Genomic DNA, 16,192 nt, shown 5'->3' with positions numbered 1-16,192 from the left:
CAAAATCTAGAGTCCCTGCTGCACCAAGGAGCCTGGCATCCCCTAGAGAGCAGGCTCGGGCTCCCAGCGCAGAGGGGGAAGTTGGAGACACAACCGCCAGTCCCACCCAGGCCGAGGCGCCATCTGGCTGCCACTGCCCCTGGGGGCTGCCGTCCAGCCCTGCCCTCCCTGCCAGAGCCTCTCGGCCCACCTGGAGGCTCACACCGGGCAGGCCCTCCCTCTCCCACAGACCCTCAGGTGTCCAGACCCTGGAGCAGGTCTGTGTGTGCAGCCCGCGGCGGTGACTCTGAGAAAACCTGCCGTGTATCCCGTGCACACACCCAGCCCCTACTCACCGGCCTCTCCCTTGATTCCTGGCGGGCCCTGGGGTCCCGGGGGACCTGGAAGGGAAAGGTGAAGCCAGGGTGAAGCCTGGATAAGAAGGAGAAAAAATTACAGACCCAGGGGACAGAGGCCAGTACCTATCCCCCTTACAGTCCCCACATTGTCTGGACTAGTTTGGTGCCCTCAATTGCTCTCTCCTCTCCACCAGTCGGTGGGAGCCGGCTGCAGGGGAGTAGTCCTGGGAACTGCCTGAGGCTCTGCGTCTTACCCTCCCTCCTAGGCGGACTGAATCCATCTGGGGACTTTGTGACTCAGACCTGGCCTTGGGCTGGCTGCTCTAGTCCTGGCTGTTGGAGGTCACTCTCTGCCTAGACAGGGCCCTTGGTTCCTGCCCTCACCATCACCCCTCCCAAGGCCCTGTCTGCAGCCTCCCATGGGGCCTGTAACTTTGTGCCCAGCTCACATGACTCGCACCCCCTGCCTTGTCCCCCAGAGTCTCAGAGCAGCCCAGCGTCCTGGAAACCCCCCTTGCCATGGAAGGGAATTCAAGTCTCATCTCATGAACAAACAGCTCCTCCCTCCTTGTCCTCTTCTGAGGGTCCCAAGCCAGAGAGAAGGAGGCCAAACCTGGGTTCCGAGTGACGTTGTCTACCCGCTGCAGCAGGTGCGCCTGGCTGACGAGGACCTGGGAGAGCTGGGCCTGAAGGACTTGCAGCCGCGATGCGCCTGGAGGCAGGTGTGCTGCGGGGTGCGCCGACTGCAGCAAGGAGAAGGACGGGCTGTCCTCAGTGGCCAGCGTTCCGTTGTGAAAGTACATCTCCTCCAGGGCCCGGAGCCGCTCCTGCAGGTTCAGAACTGGACCCCGCCCCCACAGCACTCTTTTAGGGACCCCATTAAAGCCTGGGGCATTTGAGCAGATCCCTGACTTTTTCTTTCTTTTTTCTTTCTTTCTTTCTTTTTTTTTTTTTGAGGCAGGGTCTCCCTCTATCGCCTAGGCCAGAGTGCAGTGCCATCATCATAGGTCACTGCAACCTCAGACTCCTGGGCTCAAGCAATCCTCCTGCCTCAGCCTCCTGAGTAGCTGGGACTACAGGCATGAGCCACTATGCCCGGCTAATTTTTTTTCTATTTTTTGTGGGGTTTTTTTGGTAGAGACGGGGTCTCACTTTGCTCAGGCTGTTCTCGAACTCCTGAACTCAAGCGATCCTCCTGCCTCGGCCTCCCCGAGTGCTAGGGTTACAGGTGTGAGCTATTGCACCCGGCCTTCCCTGACATTCTTGTGTCATGTGTGCATAACTTCCATAGGTCCTGAATTTGTGGACACAAATTCCACACTTGATCTTAGCCAAAAGGCCGAGAAGCAATTGTGAACACAAATTCCATGTGCTGTGAGGACCGAATGTGAGCACAGAGCTTTTGCTACATCTTGATATGTATACTCTATACTCACACATGACATCATACATCCATAGAACATTCCTTCATGGCCCAAGGCTGTGCCCACTGCATCCACAGTCTCCAACCTTAATGCAGTGTAGACCTTCCCTCATACTTGGGACTAACATGCTAGTCTGACTTAAATATGTACAAGCAGCATTCATGTGTGACCTTAATATGTATATGATATGTATTTATGATAACTGTGGTTGCAACATTCTAGAGTGACTTCAGTGTCTGCTGATGGAATTGCTTCATGACTTTAACTATTAGACTGGGAATACATCAAAAGTAAATTCATGTTCAGATGAACACTTGGATCAACAAAGTCCCTTCCCACTCGGAGGCTGAGAGTCCTTGATGTTAGATGCATGTGGCATTCCCCATGTGAAATCATTGCATCTTTCACTGCTTTAGACCCACTCAGGCTCGCAAGCGAGTTCTCAATCTCTCTCTCTCTCTCTCTCTCTTTCTCTCACACACTTATACACAGCACACACTCCCCTCTTCTCTCCCCCATCACTGTGGCTGCTGTGGGCTGAGGACTCTCTCCCAGCAGGTGGGCCACAGCAGCCCCAGGGCACAGGACCAAGCCTCCCTTACCTCGAACCACGAGCAGCCCGGCGCCCGCGGTGAGCAGAATCAGGTAGATGACCACCATAGCTATGGAAAAGTTCACTGCATTTCTCTTCCTGGGCTTTGGATCTGAAACAAGCCAGGCAGAAAATGCCACTGCTGAGGGCATGAGCAGGGAGGCCCAGCCTGAGCCAGACCCCCTCTGTGTGAGCAGGAGCTCCCTGGGAGGCCGTGTGGGAAAGACACTAGGGATTCAAGATCCCCTGATCTTCCCCCGATCCTCCTTCTTGCCACAAAGCAAGAAGCGCCACTGTTGGTCACTCATTTGTGTAGCCAGGCAACCAAACACCCGTGCCATAGCGTATACCATCAGCTGGAAGGGGTACTGGGTCAGCTCATTCTCTGCTGAAACCCCAGCACGGTGCCTGGCCCATGTCAGGTTCTCAATCCAGGTTTATGGAATGAATTAATGTGTTTAAGTTTCAAAACTCTGGGAGGAGGAGGACTGTTCTCATTTTACAAACAAGGAGTAAGACCTGGAGAAGTCAAATAACTCATGAGGGTATAAGATACAGATCTGGAATTCATGTCCAGGCCTTTTTTTCTTTTTTTTTTAGATTTTTAAGTTAAAAAGTAAAACACGCCTGATATATAGTTTAGGGTTAACACTCTTCCCTCAACCTCCTACTGCCCCTGCCCTGTGAGGTGGGCTTTATTAGCATCCCGGGGAAATGTTCTTCCTCCCATCCGCCTGCCTGCAGAATCGCACAAACCCATAGACTCGGAGACAGAATTGGTTTTCTTATTTTAATCTTATACAAATGATATCATGGTACATATAATATTGCACACTGCTTTTTGCAATGAATGATTTTCATGAACATTTTCCAGTTTTCTTTGTAGAGAGAGATTAGCTGCCTAATATTCCTTAGAGACAAAACCACAGTTCACACAAATATTCCCTTTTAGTGACCTGTTTCTAGCTTGGGGCATTACAGAGGAGGCTGTAATAACCCTTTTCTGGAGGTCCTGGCTCCGGTCTTACATCAGCTGTCACCCCGTTTGTCTAGGGGTGTCCAAGGGAGAGCCCCACCCCGCTGCAGAAGGCCTGCAATTCCAACGCTCACATTAATTGAGTAACTATTCTGCACCAGGCATTTGCCACCGTCACCTCTGAGCTTCGCAGCAACCCTGCCAGGTAGGTGTGGGCATTGCCCTCTACAGACGAGAGCGCCAGGGCTCAGAGAGGTGGCCATGACACGGCAGGCACGCGGCCCCAGGTCTGTCTAACTCCAAGGCCTGAGGTTGCCCCATTAGTCTACGCTGACCATTGCCCCTGGGACAAATGCAGTTGAAACGGGCCCTGAGGACAGATGTGAAGGGGAAAGAGATTTTAATAGAGCAGTCCAGGGGAGGCGTGGGGGCGAGAGCACCATTTTCGCTTCGTGACAGCCAATGGTGGATTTTCAGCTGACTGTTCTGATAGATGTGTTCAAACCTCAGGTCTTTTTCCCATCACCCTGGGGAGCTGTGTCATCCTGTTGATTTTCCTTCCTGCCATCTGCAGAACAGTAATCCCTGCTCCAGCACCACCCCAATGCACAGTGGTTGGGCATAGCTCAGCACCCAGACGAGTGGTTTTGTCAGCGTATTGGTATTTTAGCTAGTGTCACTGGTTATGTTCAGTCTAGTATGAGGTGTCCCCACTCCTTCTTTGAACCCACAGGACCGAGGCTCACACAGCAGTCCAGAGAGAGATCCCCAACACACAACCTGGCCAAGATATTCCCCTGCCTTCAGCCCTTTAGTGGGTGCTTACTGCCCTTGGGCAAACAACTCCCCCCAGCACCTCGAGCCCCACCGGCCAGCTCTCCCAGGGCTGCACTTCCATACCAAACCTCCACACGGGTCCCAAGCAGTGGCCAGGCCTAATGGCACGTGCTTACATCCTTCTGACTTGGGGCAATGCATGTCCTCTGAACACAGGTCCCTCCCTCCTCCCTTCCATGGGACTAATTCTCACTCATCCTTTGGGAGTTGGGGAGTGCAGTAGAGCCTTTCCTGCTTCAGGATGACTTCTCTGGCTCCCCTGGGCAGGATGAATCCCCTCTGTTTCCCCACATCACTCTGTGTTTCTCTCTGCCATGGCACGGATCACCCTCGTTTGTGTCTGTTTATGTTTCAGTCTCCCCAGATGGCCTGGAGGCTTCTCGAGCTATATTCCAGCAGCAACACAGTGTCTGGCACATGATGTGTGCTGGGAAGATGACTGAACAGGTGAATGAGTGCCTGAGGAGGTTTGGGTGCTGAAGATGTACAGAGTTGAACACTCCAGTTTGCAAATGTGGGAAGAGCAGCAGGAATGCAACTCAGGGCCATGGGTGTCCATGCAACCATCATGGTGAGGACGGGCAACACACAAGGGAAGCCTCACATGTAACACAAGGTGGTGGATGGCAAATACACCCTCATGGATGGCACCAAATTTGATGAAACATAACATGTGATGGGAATGGAAAGGTAAATTGTGTGTCAGAGACACAGATATTAGGGAGGTTGGAGGCGAGGGTGAGAGTAAGCATGGAAAACAGGGACATTATAAAAACCAGAGGGCAGGAGCATGGTTGAAGGCACTGGAGTAAAAATAAAGTGAGAAAAAATGAGATACGGTAGTACTGAGGGAGTAGTTCATGGATGTCCACCCAGGCCCCGAATGCCTTTTAAATTCAGAGCTACCACCTGGCATAGAGGCAACGTATTTTAGAAACTGGGAACTTCGAACCTGTGGGCATATCTAACTCACTCCGGCAAGGTGGAGAGTTTGACGAAGCCTTTGCTCGCTACACTGATCACTGCATCTCTCAGAGGGTAGAAGAAACTGTAAAGGACTATCTATTCTGGATTAGGTTTGGCCAGTGAGGAAGAGCTGCCTGAGAGGAGAGAATGAAAACAGCCTCTGGGAAACAAGAGCCGGCTTCCCAGGGTAAACCGTGGTTACTCTGGGCAAAGATTTTAGGGAAGCAGATTTCAGAAATCTGACAGCTCTATTGTCTGATTCACAATGAAAACATGGCTCTAGAGGGAAGTAAAAATGATGTTTCAATTCCATAAAGCATACCAATGAAGAAAACAAAAGGATGCACACAAACGCTGGTCTTCTAAGGCCTGCCATCTTCCAGTGGCATAAGGTGGCCCTGGTAGGTGTCCTCTCCCCTGCCACAACGCCAGTGGAGATCGACCAGGAGTCCCCTGTGCCCCAGCACTGGGCTTCCTGGTGAGCAGACTCAGAGCAGTAGCGAGTGCCCCGTGGGCCTGCAGTGCCCCACTCCCCACCTGGTGCCCTGGGCAGCCCCTGTCCATGCAGGCAGCACCAGCAGGAGGCAGCGAGCACACTAACAGTGCCAGGGGGACAAAGCAGATCAGAGTAGCATGGTCAGGGCTCCGAAAACTAAATGGCCATTGGAACCACAGCCCACAAAAGTAGGCCAGAGCCTACATAATAAACCCAAACAGTATGACCCTCTACTAAAATAGAGGATTAAAATGGGATCCAGAGTCTCCTAACATACTATAGCAAACGTTCAGTAAACAATGGAAAATCACCTGTCATGCCAAAAAGAGAGAAAAATCACAACTTGAATGAGAAGAGACAATCAACAAATGCCAGCATTGAGATGACACAGATATTGGGATTACTCAACAAGAATTTTAAAGCGGCTATGACAAAAATGCTTTCATGAGCAATTACAAATATACTTGAAATGATTAAAAAAATTAAAATAAATCTCACCAAAGAAGTAGTAGATATAAAATAAGAAAACCAAAATGGAAACTATAAAATATCATTAAAAAAACCCTCATGGCCAGGCATGGTGGCTCATGCTTATAATCCTAGCACTTGGGAGGCTGAGCAAGATGTCAGGAGTTTGAGACCAGCCTGAACAAGAATGAGACCCACATCTGTACAAAAAAATAGACAAATTAGCCAGGCGTGGTGGTATGTGCCTGTAGTCCCAGCTACTCCGAGAGGCTGAGGCCAGGGGATGGCTTGAGCCCTAGAGTTTGAGCTGTGATGATGCCATTGCACTCTAGCCCAGGCGATGGAGTAAGACTCTGTCTCCAAATACAAAACAAAACAAAACAAAACAAAACACTCTCTAGATGAACTGAATAGTATAATAAATGCGACAGAGGATAGAATCAGTAAGCTCAATAATAGAACACTAGAAATTACCCAATCTGAAAAATGGAGAAATTCAGCACAAAAAAAAAAAAAAAGAACAGAGCCTCAGAGACCCGTGGGCCAGTAACAAAATACCTCACATTCATATCACTGAGGTTTCAGAAAGAATGTGAGGCAACAAATTTTTTTTTTTAAAAATGGCTACAAATTTCCCAAATTTTGTGAAAGCCATGGACACAGATTAAAGAAGCTGAATAAATCCCAGACATGATAAGCCCAAAGAAATCCATACCAAGACACATCATAGTTAAATGTCTAAAAAATCTAAAGACAGAGAAAATTAAAAATATAAATAAAAATTAAAAATCTTGAAAGCAGCCAGAGAGAAATGACACATTACCTTATAAAGAAATACTGATTTGAACGGCAGCAGATTTCTCATCTGAAACCATGGGGACAAGATGTAAGTGGCACAACATATTTTGTGTGCTGAAAGAAAATAATTGTCAACCATGAATTTTATTGCCAATGAAAATATCCTTCTGGCACAAGTAAGAAATAAAGACATTCTCAGATGAAGGAAAATGAAGAGAATTTATTGCTGGCAGACCTAATTTAAAGAATGACTAAAGGAAGTCCCCCAAACAGAAAGGAAATGATGATAAAAGAAGACCTAGAATTTCAAAAAGGAAAGAAAATAATAGAATGGATAAAAATAGGAATATGTATTAGACTATCATGAGTTTTTAAAATCACATTTGATTTTTGAAACAAAAATTATAATATGTTCTGATGTGATGTTTGGTGTATGTAGGAAATGCTTAAGATGATTATATTTTAAAAGTAGAGTAGGTTAAAGAATGTAAATGGAAGTAAGTTACTACACTTGAAGTGGCAAAATGTGGATAGTAGTAGACTGTGATAAGTTCTGTCTGTATATTGCAGTACTCAGGGAACAATTTAAAAAACTGTTTGAAGTGATGTACCCAAAAACATGATAAACAAATCAAAATGAAATTCTAAAAATTGTTCAAATAGTCCGTAAGAAGATAAGAAAAGAGAAGTAGATGAATAGGAAACACAGGGGAAAAAAACAGAAAACACACAATAAGATGGCAGATTTAAGACCTAACATATCAATAATTACTTTAAATGTAAATGGTCTAAATATACCAACCAGAGGACAGATATTGTCAAACTAGATTAAATGACATGATCCAACTATATGCTATTTACAAGAAATAAAACAATAGAAATTCAGCATACATGATGTAAAAACTGATATAACTGAAAGGAGAAATAGACAAATCCACAATTATAATTGGGAACTTGAACAACTTACTCTGAGCAATTGATAGAAAATCAACAAAGGTACAGAAGAACTAAACACCATCAATCAGCAGGATCTAATGAACACTTAGGGATACTACGTGTAAAAACAGCAGAATGCACATTCTTGTCAAGGACCCATGTAACATTCACCAACACAGAGCATATCCTGGGTCATAAAACAAACTTCAACAAAATGTGAAAGAAAAAAATTTTCAGAGAATAGAGTATGCTCTTTGACAATTATGCAATAAAAATAAGAGTCGATAACAGACAGACAACAGGAAGAGCTCCAAACATTTGGAAATTTTCAGAAAGTACTTCTAGCCAGGCGTGGTGGCTCACGCCTGTAATCCTAGCACTCTGGGAGGCAGAGGTGGGAGGATTGCTTGAGCTCAGGAGTTCGAGACCAGCCTGAGCAAGAGTGAGACCCTGTTTCTACTAAAAATAGAAAGAAATTAGCTGGACAATTAAAAATATATAAAAAATTAGCCAGGCATGGTGGCGCATGCCTGTAGTCCCAGCTCTTTGGGAGGCTGAGGCAGAAGGATTGCTTGAGCCCAGGAGTTTGAGGTTGCTGTGAGCTAGGCTGACGCCACCGCACTCTAGCCCGGGCAACAGAGCAAGACTTTGTCTCAAAAAAAAAAAAAAGAAAAAGTACTTCTAAATATTCTAAATAATGCATGGGTCATTTAGAAAGTCTCAAAAAATTAAAAAAACAAGAATTGAATGAAAATTAAAAATGAACATATCAAAAATTATGATATATAACTAAAGCAGCACTGAGAAGGAAATTTATAGCACTAATAGGTTATATTAAAGAGTTTTTTAAAAAAGGCCTAAATCAGCAAATTAAGTTTCTACTGCAAGAAATTAGAAAAGAAGAACAAAATAAATTCTAATCAGCCAAGAAAAGGAAATTATAAAGATAAGAACAGAAATTAATAAAATTTAAAATAGGAAGACAAGAGAAACTCAATCCAAAGAGAAGCTAGTTCTTTGAACAAAATCAATAAAATTGATAAACATCTAGGAAGACTGAGAAAGATAAAAAAGAAAGAGGACACAAATCACCAATATCAGGAATGAAACAGGGGATATGACAACAGATTCTGCAGCCATTAAAAAGAAAATAAGAAAGTACTATTACTAACTTTATGCTCACAATTTAAAGAAAATGGGCCAGTTTCTGAAAAGCCATAAGCTACCAAAACTCAACCAAGATGAAATAGATAATCTGAATATCTATAACCATTAAATAAATTTAACTTTTAATTTAAAAGCTCCCCAAAAAAGAAATACCTAGGCATGGGTGGTTTTACCAGACTATCCTAATAAACACTTAAAGAAGAATTAGCACCAATTTTACACAATGTCTTACAGAAGATAGAAAAGGAAAACACTTTCCAACTCATTTTATGAGGTCAGAATTATCCTAATCTGAAGATCAAAGATAGCACAAAAAAGAAAAAAAGAAAGAAAGCTAAAGACCTAAAGACCAGTATCTCTCATGAACTTTGACACAAAAGTCTTCAGCAATAAAAAATGAGTAAATCATATCAAGCAATATAACAAAAAGAATTACATGCCATGACCATGTGGGATTCATTCTAGGTATGCAGGGATGGCTTAATATTTGAAAATGAATCAATACAATCTACCAGATCAACAAACTAAAGAAGAAAAATTATATATATAATTATGTATACAAATTATATATAAAAATTTATAATGCAGAAAAAACACTTGGAAAAATCCAATTCATAGTAAAGCTCTCATAATTATAATTCATAATTATAACTCATAATAAATAATAAACTCACAGTAAAAACTCAGCAAACTAGAAATAAAGAACTTTCTCAACTTAAGAAAAAAGCATCTACAAAACATCTAAAGCTAACACCATACTTAATGGTAAAAGATAGAATGTTTTCCCCTTAATATTGGAAACAAGACAAGAATATCTGTTCTTGCCTTCTTATTCAACATAGTACTGGAAAGTTCTAGCCAGTGTAGTAAAGCAAGAGAAAAAAATAAAAGGCATACAGATTGAAAAAGAAGAAATAAAAATTTTCTTATTTGCACAGGACTTGACAATCTACATAGAAAATCCCAAAGACAGCTGGGTGCAGTGGCTCACACCTGTAATCCTAGCAGACTGGGAGGAAAAGCTAGAGGATTTCTTGAGCTCAGGAGTTCAAGACCATCCTGAGCAAGACTGAGACCCCATCTCTACTAAAAATAGAAAAATTATTAATAGCTGGGAGTTGTGGCACATGCCTGTAGTACCAGCTACTCAGGAGGCTGAGGCAGAATGACGCTTGAGCCCAGGAGTTGGAGGTTGCTGTGAGCTATGATCACACCACTGCACTCTACCCAGGGAGACAGAGAGAGACTCTGTCTCAACAATAACAACAAAAAGAAATCGAAGAATCTAAAAAACTCCTAGAACTAATAACTGAGTTCACCAAAGTTGCAGAATACAAGATCAACACATAAAAATAAATCACATTTCTAAACACTAACAACATATAAATGAAAACCAAAATTAAAAACATATTAGCATTCACAGTCACTCCTAAGAACATGGGATATTTAGATATAAATCTAACAAAACATGAACAGAATTTGTATAATGACAATTGCAAAAATTCAATTAAAAAAATCAAAGACCTAAATTAATGGAGAAACGTTCTGTGTTTGGGTATTGTAAACCTGAATATAGTAAAGAAATCAATTCTCTCTACATTTATCTGTAGATGTAACACAATTCTTACCAAAATCCCAACAAGGAGGTTTGGAGGTATATTAAAATTTATATGGAAAGGCAAAAAGCCTAGAATAGCATCTTGAAAAGAAGAATAAAATATGGAGAATGAGTCTAGCTGATATGAAGGCTTACAGTTTATAGCTACAGTAGTCAAGACAGTGTGATACTGGTGGAGGGATGGTTGCATAGATCAATGGGACAGAATAGAGAGCACAGAACTAGACCCACACTGATTTTCCCAACTAATTTTTGACAAAGGTGTAAAAGCAATTCAATGAAAGAAGAATAGCCTTTTCAACAAATGGTGCTGGAGCAACTGGACATCCATAGGCAATAAAACAAAACAAAAACCTTGGTTTATACCTTATATGAAAATCAATTTAAAATAGATCATGGACTTAATTGTAAAATGTAAAACTGTCAAAATTTTAGAGTAAGACACAGGATAAAATCTTCAGTACTTAGGGCTAAGTGAAGAGTTCTTAAACTTGACACCAAAGCATAAATCCATAAAAGGAAAAATTAAGTTGGACCTCATCAGAATCAAAAACTTTTGCTCTGCAAAAGACCCTGTTATAAGTATAAAAACACAAATTACAGACTGGGAGAGAATATTTGCAAACCACCTGCCTGGCAAAGGACTTGTATCTAGAACATACAAAGAACTCTCAAAACTAAACAGTGAAAAACCAAATGATCCAATTAAAACATAGGCAAAAGACAAGAAGAACTATTTCAAGGAAGACAGTATACAAGTGGCAAAAAAGCACAGGAAAAGATATTCAACATTATTAGTCATTAGGAAAATGTAAGTTAAATCCACAGTGAACTATCACTACACACCTATGAGAATGGCTAAAATTAAAAATAGTGATAATACCAAACGGTGGCAAGATTGTGGAGAAACTGGATCAGTTATACATTGCTGGTAGAAATGTAAAAAGGGTACAGTCACACAGGAAAATACATCAGCTGCTTCTTGTAAAACCAAACACACACTTAGAATCCAGCAATTGCACTTTTGGGCGTTTATCCCAGAGAAATGACAACTTGTCCAAAAACTTTTACATAAACTGTCATAGCAGCTTTATTTGTAATTACCCCAAAACTGAAAACAACAGAAATGTCCTTCAATGGGTGAATGGATAAAAACGATCTGTGGCATATTCATAGCATGGAATGCTACTCATCAATAAGAAAAATCAACTGTAGATATACACAACAACTTGGATGGGCCTCAAGGGAATTACACTATGCTATGTGAAAAAAAGTTACATACTGTGAAATTCCGTTATACAACATTTCTGAAAAAGCACAGTGATAGAGACGGGGAACTGATTAGTGGTTGGGATGAGTGATTGCTGGGCAGGGGTGAAGGGTGTGTGGTGCTATTTAGCATAGAACTACAGTCATGAACTCAAGTGAGTGTGTGGAAACTAAAAGTAAGCACCAATGTCAATTTCCTGGTTGTGGTATTGTACTAGCTATGCAAAATGTTACCACTGGGGAAAGTGGCAAAAGGTCAGAAAGACCTTCCTGTACATATTTTGCAACTTTCTGTGAATCTATTAAAAGAAAAAAAACAAAAACCTCTACGGTAAAGCCAGATGTTTAAAAATGTTGAGAAATAGTGGCATGACAAAGAACGAAGTCAGAACACCCGCGTGATGTGACAGCAGGCAGGTCAGCAAGGCTGAACGTGAATGGCCTGAGGGTCAAGGTCTGCTACAGATCTCTTCAGATTACCTTTTACTGCAGGAAGGTGGGACGGCTGGGCTCACCACCGGGGCCAATGGTTACTGTTAGCTAAAACAAACAGCAACAAAAGCCTTAACTTCTCTAGTTGTATTTTGTTTGGGGTCACCTTCAGACTGAAATTGGTGGGGAAGAAATACCATGAAGAAAGATGCAAAGCCTGAAATAGCTGCGAAGCCGGGGTAAGAGAGTCCATAAAGATTCCATTCCACTGACTAAGGAGCGCTGGCCCCTGTGGTAACGGAAGTCCTCCTTGAGAAACCAGACGCGCCAGAAACGTGCCCGGAAGTCTCAAGCCAGACGAATGTTGCTGATTTGCAAAAAGGTAGAAACAATCACATCCTGGAAACATATTGCCCATATCTTTTGCACTTTTGTGCAAATTCTGTCGTTCAAGCTCAAACGCGCCACCGTTGAGGTGGAAGAGGACAAACACCAGCTCTAGAGGAAAGACCTGGGATTTTGCTGGACGCTGAGTGAAACAGGAGCCAATGGAATGTCGAGTCCCTTCAGGAAAAAAAAGCAATCCTTGTGGTGATCATTTCACAAAGTATATGTATATTAAATCATCCCATGTACACTGCAAATATACACAATTCTTATTCGTTGATCAAACCTCTAAAAAACTGAGGGGAAAAAGGAAGAAAAGGAATCGTGCCTTGATTCCAGTGCAGACAAGGGACTAAGGGTGGCTTGTTAGTAGTGAGTGAAGCCGGCTGCGGTAAGGTGTGAGGGAGCAGTCACCAGAGCGAAGGAGGCAACGTATATTTTGTAGAATGTCCCGTGAAATTTAAACTCGTCACCATTTTTTAGATTAATTTTAAGAAAAAAATGGTAATAGTACAAAAGTTTCTCAAATTCACTTCTAAAAATTTCTGCAGCGTATGGTTAAAACATTCCTAATCTGGTACCCTTGGGTAATTAAAAAAATAGCTTTAGTATTTTATCATCAGAGGAAGGCAGCATTTTATATTTCAATACTAGCAACAATAGAGAAAAATAAATGAGAAAAATGACATTACGAGTGTTATTCAGCAGTGTTTTTGGTGAACTATATGTGGAAAGTTTAGCATAGTGTTTTTTCAAAAAAGAACAAAACTATATATGGCCCAAACAAATAAATAAATTTTTGGCAGACAAAAAAAAAAAAAAAAAAAAAGAAATGCAGATGCCTGGAGACATTCAGTGCTGAAGCAAGTCGGATGCATGACAGTGAGCCCTGAGGGGTCACCAGGTCATGGAGCCTCACAGGGACGACCCTTCATCATGGCACTCCTCCAGAAAGTTCCGTATGTTCCATGATCTTTGTACGAAAAGGCAGGACATTGGGAATGCATTTAGGAAAACGTCCCACCCAAATTGAAGTGATTTTGTTTTGCTGGTTAGATTTTTAGTTCGTGGCACTCACAACCCAAGCCAGAAGTCTGGAGTCGCCTGTGACTCTTGCACCTCCCTCCCCTGCCCCATCCCGTCATCACAGTCCTCTTAATCTGACATCTAGGGTTTTTCCAGAGCATTCCCTCATTTCCTGCCTTCCAACCACTGCCCCTCATCACCTCTTGCTGCCAGGCTCCTCTCTGCCTCAGCCACCCTCTCCAGCACGCCTGCACCTGGACAGTGAGTGGCCTCCCCTGCACACCAGTGACCCTCAGCCCCGCGGCAGCCCCTTCCAGGTTCCCCATGGCCCTCAGGGTGGGGCCCAGTTTCTTTCCAGCCTCAGTCCCCACTGAGCTTCCCTTCCCAGTTTTGGCCCACCGGTATGGAGCTATTGGTCTTTCTCAGAATATTTTTCATGACTACGATATAAACATGGGGCGCCCTCCCCAGCCTCAGGCACTATCTCCTTTCTCTAATGAACCCCATTTCACCTTTAAACTTTAGAAGAGGTGTCGGCTCTGACCCCGGGGGCCCCACACCAGGTTAGAGCCTTCCATCATGGCCTGAGGAAATCTCAGTCACAATGGGGATGAATGTATAGAAATGGGCAGTTTATGGGCAGGCTCACACTGGCATCCTCCTGCCACCACCAGGAGTGTGGGCTCCTTGAGACCAGAGGCCGAGTTTAGTCGGGACGGTTTCCTTGGTGCAAAGTGCAGAGCCCGGCAGGTGGTAGGTGCTTGATCAGCTGACTTTGCTTCAACATTTTCAGTATCTTAAAAAGTCATGTATCCAGAATGCTGCATTCTGAGAAGTTCTGAATAGGCAATGATTATTAATAGTCATTTGTACGTGTGACTTTCTCTGTTACTACACTGTAAATTCCTAAAGGTAGAGCCCCAGACACTTCATCTTTGTACCCGTAAATTCCAGCCAGGGACCTGCACAGGTGTTGGATGACAGGGACACTCGGGGCAGGGGACAGAGCTGCCATTGTTCTTGCATAGACAATTTCTAGAAAAGTCTGGGAATGGGAATGACTAACCATCTTATAAGATGATTCCAAGAGAATATTCTAGAATAAGGAATCAAAGATGGCCTGTCAAAGCAGGTGGATATCTAGAGCTCAGGAGTTTGAGACCAGCCTGAACAAGAGCAAGACCCCTGTCTCTACAAAAAATAGAAAAATTAGCCAGGCATGGTGGCACACACCTGTAGTGCCAGCTACTGGGGAGGCTGAGGCAGGAGGATCTCTTGAGCCAAGAGTTTGAGGTTGCTGTGAGCTATGATGATGCCACTGCACTCTGACTGGGGCGACAGAGCAAGACTCTGTCTCAAAAGAAAAACAAACAAACAAAAACAAAAACAAAGATTGCCTGTGGAAGACCAATCCATTCATGACTTTGCTGCAAATTCTAGAAGATTTAAAAAAATGCATCACCTGTGTAACACTGAGCAAGAAATGAAAGACAACAAAGTTGACTGAATTTTCAAAGCCTGAATTTAATCTAAGACAAACCAACTATGAAGCTATGAACATACCCTAGCCGACACGAGACGGGGAAAGTGTTCCCCGATCAGCACATTGGTGACAGCGGAAGTCCCTTAAAGAATTTCAAAAAAGTTGTGTCAAAAAAATATGTGGCACTTGGCTTCAGTTTTGTGGTGCTTTTTCAATGCCCCTGTTTTGTATTATCATTTCTTCACACAACCTGTGTGTCAGAATGACACTTATTTTTTTTAAAAAATGGCAGCATTTAATAAGCATTGGCATTTATCCAAGGGAAAACATTTAAATATGATTTAAAGGAATTGTGGAGCTAAAGATATGCTAAAAGTACAGTATCTATTATTAGCATTCCAGAAATTCCAAATTGAAGCATTCCAGACACATACTAGTGAGGGTTAGGTGGAAAATGCAGCAATAGAGCAAAGCTAGACTTTCTATTGACTTTTCTATTCTTATATCTCACCAGCAGAAGGACCGCATCCCCGGGCAATTCTATTATTTGAGGAATAGTACCTTACCGCTGATTTCAAAGCTCTCCATCGCAGTTTGGTCAACAGCTGCTGGTCCTTGGGCACAGCTCAAGAATTCTTCCTCCTTGAGGGTTTCCTTATTTTCCATTGCCAAGCTTTATAGATGGCCCAAGTCCTGGAGTCAGCAGAAACACTCCCCTCAGGATCCTGCCCACTGAATCACTACAACTAGTTGTAGACCTCACAGCACTTCCCTTTGGCTGTCATTTCTGAATTTGCAAAATGTTTCCTGACACATCAGGATTGGACATTTCTCAAAAACGGGCTATTCACATGTGGAGCTCCTGCTTAGTGCAGCTGCTTGTTAAGGGGGGTCGGGGCAGCTTTGAGGCACAAGTTGTGGGTTTCTGAAGCCACCCCTGCTTGCTCCCAGGCCCCTGAGAGCCAAGAGCAGATGACTC

General features: G+C 43.3%; 1 protein-coding gene across 2 annotated transcripts in view; it reads right to left on the bottom strand.

The window, feature by feature from the left end:
* MARCO (macrophage receptor with collagenous structure) overlaps positions 1–15,855 on the bottom strand; it is a 36,169-nt gene extending 20,314 nt beyond the window's left edge. Inside the window, exons 1-4 of one of the 2 annotated variants that reach the window (XM_069473501.1) lie at positions 15,780–15,855; positions 2,365–2,466; positions 952–1,179; positions 336–380 (exon numbers count right to left, since the gene is read on the bottom strand). In XM_069473501.1, the coding sequence (XP_069329602.1) occupies positions 336–380; positions 952–1,179; positions 2,365–2,466; positions 15,780–15,801 (397 nt within the window). In that variant the 5' untranslated portion in view covers positions 15,802–15,855. Of the gene's footprint in view, positions 1–335; positions 381–951; positions 1,180–2,364; positions 2,468–15,779 lie in introns of those variants that run through there. The other variant, XM_069473510.1, reaches the window with a different exon arrangement.
* Between the last annotated feature and the right edge of the window lie 337 nt (positions 15,856–16,192).

The sequence above is a fragment of the Eulemur rufifrons genome, chromosome 1 (assembly GCF_041146395.1).
Source record: "Eulemur rufifrons isolate Redbay chromosome 1, OSU_ERuf_1, whole genome shotgun sequence".
In the NCBI taxonomy this organism is placed as follows: domain Eukaryota; kingdom Metazoa; phylum Chordata; class Mammalia; order Primates; family Lemuridae; genus Eulemur; species Eulemur rufifrons.
This window is presented reverse-complemented; position numbering and strand designations above follow the sequence as displayed.